At 40.1% G+C, this 11,924-nt stretch overlaps 1 protein-coding gene across 2 annotated transcripts; it reads right to left on the reverse strand.

Annotated features, from left to right (window-relative positions):
- Nucleotides 1-380: 380 nt before the first annotated feature.
- On the reverse strand, nt 381-10,345 carry HDC (histidine decarboxylase). 2 transcript variants are annotated; one of them, XM_054642221.2, is made up of 12 exons: nt 9,954-10,345; nt 9,017-9,189; nt 7,868-7,981; nt 6,998-7,120; nt 6,061-6,195; nt 5,019-5,162; nt 4,706-4,772; nt 3,746-3,908; nt 3,555-3,645; nt 2,292-2,390; nt 1,518-1,619; nt 381-1,334 (listed from the first exon to the last, which is right to left on the reverse strand). In XM_054642221.2, the coding sequence occupies exons 1-12, from the start codon at nt 9,979-9,981 to the stop codon at nt 573-575; spliced, it is 2,001 nt and encodes a 666-aa protein (XP_054498196.2). In that variant the 5' UTR covers nt 9,982-10,345; the 3' UTR covers nt 381-572. The 2 variants fall into 2 exon arrangements, with proteins under 2 accessions (XP_054498196.2, XP_077041669.1); XM_077185554.1 differs by lacking the exon at nt 9,954-10,345 and having other exon boundaries at nt 9,017-9,945.
- Between the last annotated feature and the right edge of the window lie 1,579 nt (nt 10,346-11,924).

Consider the following 11,924-nt stretch of genomic DNA (forward strand, 5'->3'; position numbering starts at 1 on the left):
TTAGAACAGGTGGACTGGAAGGGCTGCTGTGTTTAACTCTGGGAAAATTGCCCTGCTGCAGCAAAATCTCTTAGTTATAGCCTTCTTTTTGCACTGTTCAAAACTGATGTTGGCATTGACTGCACACACAGATCCTCACATCACTCTAGAGAGTTAAAGTCATGATATCAACCCCCCCCCTCCTCCAAAAAAAAAAAAAAAAAAGACCACCACAAAACCAAAAACCAGTGGTGCAAATAGAGACCTGGATTGTTTATCACCTCCTGGGGCCAGCATACTCTGTCAAAGTGGTTCCAGTCTACCAGCTGGAAACTGTCTATTACCAGCACTGGTAAGGTGGAAATTGGCATTTTCTTTACCATAGTCTACAAAACAGAAGGTTTCATGTTATAGGCCTATAAGATTTATTTGATATTTTAATCTATAAATACATGAGGTTTTCACCAGTAAAAGCACAGGCATTTTCTCAGTGGTCATTGCCACAGCTTACATTTTGAGCAAAAGAACATGTAGTATTGCGTGTGAATAAGCAAACTTTGGTTCTCTTTCTAAGGACCAAGCTCTCTTACTTGTTAAACAATGGCCTGCAGAGGACAACAAGGCAGCTGAAGGCCACACTGAAAGCTGCACTCTGGAAAACTTGGGACACTGTAGAATTTAATTAGTTTTTTGAAGGCACCTTTTTTGAACATCATCATGTCTTCAGGCAGCCTGGAAAGAACTCTGGCATTTGCACGAGGCTCCTTCTTGTCAGTGGCTGCTGTTTTGGGGTTACACTGCTCCAGGTTACCAGTCACTGGCACACTGGTGCAGCTAAGGGAACGTGCTGTCTTTTTCCTGCCTTGAACAGATAAATAACTGAATAAAAAAGAGGTTAACTTATGTTTGGTAACATTTTGGACATCTTCTGGAAAACAGTCATCCAGAGGATCCTCTTGACCTTTCACCTGCTGACTAATCACACACTTACTGGGACTTACTGATAAGTTCTTAGGCTGCACTACTGTTTTTCTGGAAGGTGTTTTATATTTCCCTCCATCTAAGTAAAGCTGAGGAACATTGCTAATGACATCAGAAGTAGGCTGAACTATTGTAGTGGGGATTGCTGCCCCATCACCAGAATTGATGCAGTGCAACCCATAATTCTGGCTGATGATTTGGGCTGCAGTGTGTTGAATGATGCTCCAGTCCTGCAGAATATCTTCCCTGGTTGTGAACTGAGATGTCACAGTAAAGCGAATGATGAACTTGTCATGGATGGTTGCTGGAATGAGGAAGAGCCTGCCAGAACTGCTCAGTTCTTTCAGGAGTTTTTCTGTCAGCCAATTGGGACCCTGTTTTAAATATGAAGAATAAAAAAAATAGTATAGTTAGAATTTCCAGTGACATCCAAATATATCTCAGAATTGCAATCACAAATTCTTAAATGGAAATATATTCACAGTTATTATCGTCTGGGGAGAGGTCAGCTGTGGTCAGTTCATTCCAAAGGGATGTGCAAAGGGGCCAATCTTTACCTTTAGGCGAAATACAACCAGCCCAAGATGTCTCTTGGCAGGAATTTCAAAGAGTGGGTCACTTCTAACCAAGGATTCAAAGAATTTGGCTGTTTCAGTACCCTACAATTAAGGGGGAAAAAAGTTATCTGTTTGTCACAAATCCACTTGTAAGATGCTAAACTGGGTAGTTAAAAGGAATTCCTTTCCTTACTAAAACACATCACTCCAATGCATGAATAAGAGCAAACAGAAAAAGGACATCAAAGCTAAGAATTTTAAAGTCTGTCTCTATTTGCCCAAAGCCTTGACAATGAACATGAGTAACTGGCCTATACATAGGGATTTTCTATAGGTTTGAAAAGAGAATGTGGCTTCTCACATGAAAGTTCTTTTGCAGCAACCATTGATCCACAATGTGACCCCTCCTATTTACACTCCATCAGAGACTTAAGCCTGTACATTTTCATAGTGGTGGGTTCAGTTATTCAGCACAGCCTGCCCCAAACAGCTGCCACTTGACCTCAAAGAAAGCTTCTCCAGATTATGGCTCAGTAAAGTGCAGAAGGCAGTGAGCAAGTCCCTTTCCATTGTCCAGTGCTGTCAAGAAGGGGACAGGAAATGTTTTGTCTACACAGTCAATCTTTACAGATAATTTTAGAGTAAAACCAGCAGGCATTTAGAATTCACACAAGCTTTGAGTGTGAGAGGATTTCTGTTACTCATCTCTGCATCTCTGAGTGTACAAATCTCACCCACCAAGAACTGAACATAACACTCTGGTAACTCACACACCTGTCTGACATGAGCTTGAAGCTTTTTCACCCCAAAGGAGCGAAGCACAAACCACAGCTTCAGAGAACGAAATCGACGACTCAGTGGAATTTGCCAGTGCTGTGAAAATAGAACAGTGCAGAATCAGTGAGTGCAGAAACAACAGAGAGTTCTCCTTCCACTGCTACATCTCCTGCTTCAGACTCAGGTCAGAGACCTCTCTTGAGATGAATAGTGTCATATTACTGAAAATCTGCTAAGCCTAGGAAACAGCCATCAAAGAAACACTGTGTCCCCATATTTTTCAATTATTTGCAAAAATAAGATGTTGGCTATTCCCCTTAATTTATGGCTTAGATATGCTTAGAATTTTAAATTAATTACCAGCTTATAACAACAACTTTTTGCATTTAAGAGCATAATCAATGTAAGATATGGCCATTTACACTTTAGGACTGACTAGTGCTCGCTTCAGCTCCTGTAATTTCCTGAACATTCTCCCAAATCAATTATAAACAGCAAGATTTGATACTGGGGTAGGCAGTTCCAGATAAAGTAACACTTACTCCAAGGAAAAGAGTGAGAAAACGTGTAAAGGAATATTTCAGGGAAGCTGCACAATCACGTGCAGAATCCAATTTCACCACAAGAGGGACTCAATATCCTTTTTTCCATCCCTCCCTCTCTCCACTCTAGTGAAAAGCACTATTGATTTCAAGAAAACAATTATCTTTTCAGGACTAGGGTGAGATCATAGCAGAAATAATTGGCAGTGAATATTCCTTTGTATTACTGTACTGAAATCTGCTGTAAGATGTATCTGCAATGAAATGCCTCTTAGCTCTCCTATGAATACCTTAATCTGAAGAAAAAATGTAATTCATTCTCTTGCTGTTTCAGAGCATGGCTTTTCCATTGCTTACTCCTTTCTCTCTTTTATTATATATCAGAGACACAAGAAATGCAGCCAAAATGGCATCAGTAGGAATTACTTCAGCAACACAATAAACAGAAATTACCCTTTGCATTAGAAAGGCAAGGCTGGATCTGCACCTGTGTAAAAATCCTAAGTACTTCAATCTGAAACCAATTTTATAATTAATCCTCATAACCAGGGCTTACTGCAAAGTTTGCTATTTTCTCTGCATTAGGATCTCAGTATAATTTGGTTTACATAGTAAGACCAGCTATAAGATAAGCATACTCCAGAATATGAGAGGAATTTCAGAGTCTGATTGAAAAATTTATAGGCACTACAAAATATCAGCTTAAATAATAACTTACCATGAAGTCAATTGCAGCTCCTGAATTGGCATGTCTGAGGTAGACAGGGTTAACACTGAAGGTTTGATGCAACTTGTATTTATCTTTAACCCTATGATTGTAGAAGGAAGTAGATTTAGCAAAGTGCAGAGAAAAACTTTACAATTTGCATGTTATCCTTTTGGTGATGTTTGTGTTTTGACTATACTCACCAAAATCCAGTGCAGTCAAAATGGACCATCATCCACTTAGAAGGATTAAAAGTAAAGGAATCTGCATATTCAATTCCATCCAAAAACAACCTAAATTCAGGACATACAAATGCTGTTCCTGCATATGCAGCATCAATATGAAGCCAGAGTCCCTCAGCATCACCTGTTGGAATTGAGATTGTTGTTATGTAAGGGATATAGGGAATCAAAGTGCATGCTAATCTCTCCCCTCTGCAAACCAGGTGCAGTGTTTTGGACAATCTAGTTTTATTCTAAAGGTGTGAATCCATAATGCTAAAATATAGGATAATGCTGAAACCATGTGGACTCTGTAACAAAATTCACTATTCTATATTTCATGTGACTGAGTCTTTTTAACATTTGATTTATCTCACCTGCCCTTTCACTAAGTGAAATTCCCCAGTACCCCTCAGTTGTACAAAGCCAAAATAAAGATATAGTGGCAAGCAAAAAAGGACCCAGAAATAGAAGCCACATTCTGACCCATAAGAGAAAGCTCCTCTGGTCTTCAGCAGCTACTGGTCAGAATTTATGCTGGAATAGACTTTGTAACCATGTCAAATTTACCTGTGATACTGATTGATCCTGATAGAGGATGTCCTACCAGAATCTACCTTCAAAACTCCTTTGCTAGATTAAATATTAATGTGTCCATCCTACAACAGTACCACACAGTCTGTATTTCCTGAATAATCACATTAAAGATTTATCAGTTGGCAAATTTCATCCATCTCGAGTAGAATGCATTTTAGCATCCTAATCTAAATCTTACAGAAATCGCTGTAGTCTTGTACTGACTTCAGCCATCCCTAAGACATGTCTGAAACACTCAGCTCTCCTTCATTTTGGCATAAAAAATGTAAGAGTATCTTCTAGATACTAGAGTATCCTCTAGATACTTTCATAGAACAAAATCAGGGAAAAAAAAAAGACACTTACAAACTGGACCCAGTTCTGAGAGATTGTCAAAAGCACAGACACCAGTTGTTCCCAAAGTTGCACAAACCTAGGAAAAAAAAATCTGTTATAATGGATTTGGTTTCTTTTGGATGCAGCACTTTAAAAGTGGGCAGTTTATTGCAGGCAGTCAAAACAAAAAAACTTTTTATTTAATAAAGTAGAAATTCTTGTATACATTTGAATCTTCAGCTAATGTATTTCAACAAAATAAGAAAATTTTTATATGTAATTTCATGTTGACATTAAGAATATAACACTATGTCAATACCCCCAACCAGAAAGTTGAACATACAAAGACTGGCACTAGGCCTTTCTTTCTGTCTTCTGCAATGGCTTTCTTCAAAGTTTCACCTCTGAGGGAAAAGTTCTCATCCACAGGCAGAAATTTTATCTTCACAAGAGAAATCAAACCAGCCTTTTCTACAGAGGAATGTGCCTTTAAAATAAGAAAAACAGTAAGAATTCAAGCTCTGAGGCTGAACAGCTGTGATAAATTATGGCTTTATTAAAGACAGTGGTGGCAAGAAATACAGAGATAACAACCTTATTGTAATCCCTATTAATACAAGTCTGAAAGCATCTTCTTTGTAACTGTAAGAAACTATACCCTGCAATTCCAAAGAATGCTTCATTTACTTGGGTACTGGTTTCTAAAATATAATAACAGGCATCCTCATCTTGTGCTTGGAGGGACATTTATCAAAACTCAGTTCTTAAAGGAGCCTCTAGGAATGAATCAACCTCCGTTTATTCCCTCCTCCCTGCCATAAAAAGATAAATCCCCCAAAGTGTGTTTACTTCTAGATAGAGCAAAACACCTTACAAGATACAGTCCTTTTAGTTAGACTAAGAGAGAATGAGCATGAGTGTCTCTCCTGTGGTATTTTTCCCAGGGGAATGTAATGCTCAGTGTTCAGGAGGCCGAGGACAGAACAAGTTTGTTGGCAAAAGCCAACAGCGGAGCCCACAGCCAGGAGCAGCATTTAGGTAACAGTGCCTTGAGCATGCCTGTCTCTGAGGGGAAGGAGGCTGGGAAGAAACACGAGAAGAAGCAGCATGAGCTCAGCACATAGTTCCTGGATCAAGGCTTTGTGAAAAACAGGAAGGAAATGCAGAACTCAGTCATGTGAAACAATCTCTTGAGGACTGCCAAGACCCTAAAAACCTCGTGTCACACTGATTCCGTTTCCCCATCTGCAGAAAGCAGCAGCAGGGGAACGGCTCCATGCTTGTGAGGCATTCCTGTGCTGTTGTACAGAAATGTGACCTCACATGGCAAAGGCTGAGTGAGACAACAGAAACAATTTGTCTTCCTTGGAACCATAAGAACCTACTTGATCAGAGGCGTAAGCGACGAGGCGAGAATTAAGTGAGGACTCATCAGTGTCTGGCTCAGAAACCTTCAGCTCCAGAATTTTGTTCTTCCTTGCTGCCAGCAGTGCAACCAAGGTTGATTCACTCACAGTGCTCTGCAAAGACATTGCTCATTTACTGCAATTGCCATTTTGCCAGGGATCTGCTGAAATCAGTGAAGTGCCCAGTGCCCACCCACTCTTTTATTGCTACTCCTGCTTTTCTCTGACGCAGTGGAGAGTCATTAGCTGATGAGCAGCTCTCTGGGCCAGCAACACAAAACAAAGCCCTTTAACTGCTGTATATTTTAATGTGCAGCACTGAGTTCTGGGGAGTAAATAAACCCCATTTTCCTTTTGTTCTACAAATAAACATAGTATTTCCCATAAAATTACAAACATGATCAAAGCCCTTATAATAACAAAGACGCAGCATTGATTCCAGGGAACTCTTGCTTACACTTTCTGGAAGGAGGTAACAGTTCAGGCCTTGATCTTGCACCTCTCAGAGACAAAAAGTAGACATGAGAAAAAGGAAAAGAAACTTCTTGTGTGGCTAAGGACTGCGGCAGAAGGACAGTGACAAGGATTCCTTCTCTAATTATGTAAGAATCATTTTAGTGCAAAATTTGGTCATGTGAAAGATCAGAAACAGATTAAAGAAATGAAATCTGACTCATTTATCCTTAAAAAGACCACAAGAATACCTGCTGTTTGTCCATAACACAGCACTAAAAGCAACAGCAGTTTCTATTCTATAATCTACTGCATTTAATACTAAAATTTGGGAAAATAAGGCCAAATTTGGATTCAGAGCCATACAGAAAATTTTGTTGGTTTTGTCTCTAGGAAAACTATCACCCTGAGAGAAATTCACTTGAAAACAAACGTTGATAAGGCCGTCTCTAATCTCCCCTACCTGTAATACTCCTCCACCCACACTGTCGGGATGGTGGTGCAGGAATTTATCTGGAAGGCCCAGCATTTTAGCCAACCAATCCATCACATTCATTTCCAGTTCTGTACAGGCTGGGCTGGAGGCCTAGAAAAAATTGAAAAAGGAGAATCAAGCTGTAATTTACCCTGGGCACTGATCCCTCATCCAGCTGAGAGCTAAGAGAGGCAATGAGCTAATCTGATAGAGCTACATGGAGACCACACCAACCAATTTCTTACAGGTTTATGAGCTTCTACTTTCTTACACAGAGACACATATCTAAAAATCTGGGCAACTTTGGCACTGTGGAAAACACTGGCTTCAGAAACTACTGTGGTGTGCAGAGTCATAAGCAAGTAGTGCTCTGTAGCTGCTGCAGGAGGATACAAAATACGCAGATATTCTGGCCCAGGATACCAAACAATTATTTTCACAAGAGGAAAAATAGGAAGTGTGTTCTCTCAAAGGAGCAGGAGAACTGGAATGGAGCCCAATCTAGCCTGCATTCATGGATGATGGCTGCTCTATTGCTTACACTGCTTGTGTAAGAGTTTTGGCACTGAGACCAGATGACAAGGAACAATGCTCAGTGGGATATGCAAAGAATTTGAAAATAGACATTTCTAGTATATTTTCTTCATTCACCTCTTATAACTAGGTAGTATGCTTACTCTTATGTGTTCTTTTGGGTTTGGTTTTTTTTTTAAGTGACAATTTTCATTTATGCAACAACATACAGTTGTTTAAAACAAATAATTATACTGACTCAGAGAACAAGAAAGAATGACTAAGACCTGCTCTTGCATATTACACACAGGAGAAGAATGTCTAAAATAGCCCCCAAAAATTTACCCATGTGAATCCCAAGCAGTTAATTGCATCAGCCAACATATCTCCAAGGAGTGAAGGCCAGGAAGTTAGAGCTGGAAAGTAGGCATGCATGTGTGGACTTTGCCAATGGACTACCTAGAACAGAATTATGTAGAAGTTCAGTCTGAAAATGTCACAAAACTTTGCATGAGGTGTAGTGGTTCCTATCTGTTTAAAATGAGAGAAAAGGATTACAGCAACATAATATGTGCAACAATATATCTGCAGCAGAGAGCTGCAGAGATAATACCAACAGGGGAGCAGCACTAGCAGATGATAACACTGCATTATTAACAGATAAATTGCAAATAAAAGCAAAAGCATTTATCTGAATTAAACAGGCAGACAAAGATTCTGAACAGGAAAGAATGTTGTGCCGTGTTTGAAAGACCAGAGTCAGAAAGATTTATCAAAATAGTTATCTTTATAAAGAGAATCCTTGCAACAAAGTTGCTCATTTTGTCAAACAACAAGTTGCCTTTAGCTACGCACAGCAATTTACAACTATATAAACCCTTCTATGCACCTGAATGAGCTGGTGTGTGGGACACCAGCATAACTACATGTAATCTGATTGCCTCTCCTACATCAGATCAAGTTTCTGCTAGCATCTACAAAAAAATTTGAGAACGGGCTTTGAAAAAGTTTCTTACATAAAACATGCAATTTGGTAATATGAATTCTCTTAGCAGAATCTGCAGTATTTATGTACAAGAGGAAGTAGACTTTTACATTCAAAGCACAGGAAACAAGCCTTGCATGTGCATGAAGCTGGGCAAGAGTTGTTTCACCTTGCTCTGCCCAGTTTCCACATCTCTGAAATTAAGATTATATGGTTCAGCAGGTAGAGACATTGTGAAGCTAATGATTTTCTCATACTGCTGAATTTGTTTCCCTATAAGCAAATATGAGTTATATACAAAGTAGTTAAAAAATACAGTCACAATCTAACCCCTAAACTTATAGTTAGGAACACAACTGTGGAGATAACATCTACAAGATTAATGCTACATTTTTGCGTACTTTATTTATTTAGAACAATGTTCTGCAGAAGCTGTGCATTCCCAGGATTTGGTGTTCACCCCAGGTAGAAATGGCTTTTTCCTGCCATGATTATATTTTATTTCTTACCCCTGGCATAATAATCTTCTCTATATCTCCAAAGATGTTGTCCCAGCTGTCTGGGTCCATTGGGGCAGAGTCTGGCAGCTGGGCTCTCATGTAACCTGGCTGTACATCAGGAGTCACCCGTCTCTCTCTCACATTGCTCAGGTACTGGCAAATGTAATCCACCATCTCTTTCCCTGCAAGAGGCAAACCAGTGGTTTCAGTTTCAGTTATGGAAACACTAACTAGCAGTACAGGCACTCCACACAATCTGTCCTTAGCATTGGACAGAGATTCTAACAGCATTGGAATACTGCTCCCAGCTCCTCCCTCCTACACCCTACTTGTCCCATCTAATAATGTTCTAAAACAGCCTCACAGGGCTTTTTCAGTGCCATCATTGAATAGTTCAAATGTACCTTTAAAACACAATCATGGTACAAGTACAGTTTGTTTGGTTACTGAAAGGTTAGATTTTCTTGCCTACAAATTAACTGAAACTGCATTTCACAGGTATTAAATTTTCATGTCCTACACTTCCTTGTCATTATAGCAAACCTGCTTTTGCATCCTCTGAAATCAGCTGCATTGCTCCACACCTATTCTCCACTTTTTAAGGCAACCTGTCCCAAGTACGACTGCAGTCTCAGGGTGTGAAGCCAGTGAAAAGCTATTGTGCACAACCCCTTTGCACAAGTTTATTCAGAATTACAGTTTTGCAGCTTTCCCACAGCATCTTAGATGTAAGACCAAAAAGGCTAAGTTACCCACAGACACTAAATCCATTAGTTTAAACTCAACCCTGGGACACATTTTTGCCTCAGCAGATCCAAGTCTCAAGGCCAAGTGCACACTTAAAGAGGATATAGCCCACCCTAATTTTGGGTATCACTCCCAGCCCCACAACAGCTGATCTCCCTAAGCAGATGTTACCTATTTGCAAGAGGCACAGATCACTCACCTCTCTGTCTGTACTCCTCAGGCTCCATAGTGATTCCTTAGGAATGCACCTCTTCAAACCTGGGCCACAACCTTTTGGGAGCTGTGGTCAGTTTGGTCTGGTGCCCTGCCAGCTGCTTCCCCCTTTATAGCTCCCTTTATCTCTCAGACTCACACATTCTGGAAAAGGTTTAACAGGCAGGTCATTGGTGTTTATCTAACTCCTCCCAGCTGAGGGTTTTTACAATCTCTCATGTTCTCATCTGTGCTCTTTTGATGTGTAAGATAGTGTATCACTAAGAGGAGCTGCCTCTGCACTTTCCCATTTTCAATCAATTTTTTAGAAGTCTCACAGTAATCCATGCCATGAATATAAGGCATATTAACATGAGACTTATGGGAGAGAAAAAGTTCAAGAGCTTTCAAAACCAAATAAAAGCTAGCAGATACTAGACCAGCATAGCCGGCTACTGTGCTAGCAGTAGCCATGAAACAAGGTACCAGCACAGAACAGATTTGATATGGGAGACAGGAACTTTTCCTAAGAATTGTTTTGAGAACTCTTTCTTTTTTCCCAAAAAGAGAGTATACCTACATCCCCACAAGTGTTCAGTCCTTATCCTGTCAGTCCATGCTGCTAAAAGGAAAGGCTTCACAGCTCTTGCCAGTTTCAGAACTACAATGTGAAGCAGCAGTGATCCTCTGTGGATGTCCTGCCCTTCAGATCAGAGCAGAGCAGGTTATGCTAAACAGGGTGATGTTCCTCCAGGGATGTCACCCTAGACCACTGAGCTGGGAAAAGACACCTCTTCCCTCACTGCTTTCTTTTCTTCTGTATGATATGCATAACCACTGGGATTTAGTCTTGTCTCTCCAGAATTCCTCAAGTCCTCCACTTGGATCATTCTCAGTTTAAAGAACAGCCTTATAGATTGCCTCTTGTTCCAGTTTTAGGACCTGAAAACACATCCTGACCTCTCTGTGGCAGCACAGTCTTTGACACTGCTCAATGCTGAATCCTTATCCATCTTCACTTGCTCCACACTGCACCAGGCAGCCCTGGGAAAAGACAAGAGGTAGGACTTGTCCATGAAGCACCAGAAAGGGAAATTATTTCCCATACAATAAATTCTTGCCTATTTTTGCTATACCTTAGGCTCCTGCCTGGGGCTGGCACTGCTGGAGACAGGATGCCTGGCTGGTCAGACCCTCTGATACCTCCCAGCAGTTTTGCTGTTCTGTCACAGGAGAGAACTGCCTGCCAGAGCAGCTTTGATTCTCTGTCCCAGGTACTGTAATGCAGCACAACCACTTACATAGTTCTAGAAAGTTTTTACATTGTTCTCACACACACTGTCTACAGAACAGTGTGGAACCTTTTCTAGCTTCTGCTGCAAATAGATACTTGAGAAGGAACTGTTTTATAGATATGAGAAAGATGCTCTGATACACACACATCAGATTAATGTACTGACTGAAATAAAAAACCCCAAATTGATAAAAAGGCATTGAGAAAAGTGCAAAAAACTACTATATGCATATTTGTTTTATCTCATATTGCTCTGGAAACATTAGGAAAAAAGTAACAAGCTGTCAACGAGCTTAATGGGAATTTATGAACATCTCTTGGCTGCACATATGTAAATGATCCCATAAAGGGGAACAAGCTAAGAAGAGACAGGCATCAAGCACAGGACCAAGTCAAAATGAGCCCAAAGTCCTCAAAACCCCTGATTTTAGCTCATTACAAGTGATTAATTTCTTTGAAATATGTTTCAAAGAAACAGATGGTAGCTAATTACATTTATATTTTTAATTTGGAACAGCAAATAAGGAACAATATTTTTAACAATGTTTTCAGAGCTAAACTATATAAGAAATATTTCATGTAACATATACCCTACACTTGAGCTCACAGGTGACGGCTTCATTGGGTTCATCTCTTGTTCTGTGCAGAAGAGAACAAACAGCAGGTCCTGTTCAGAACTAAAAT

This window comes from Agelaius phoeniceus, chromosome 13 (genome assembly GCF_051311805.1).
Source record: "Agelaius phoeniceus isolate bAgePho1 chromosome 13, bAgePho1.hap1, whole genome shotgun sequence".
Lineage (NCBI taxonomy): Eukaryota > Metazoa > Chordata > Aves > Passeriformes > Icteridae > Agelaius > Agelaius phoeniceus.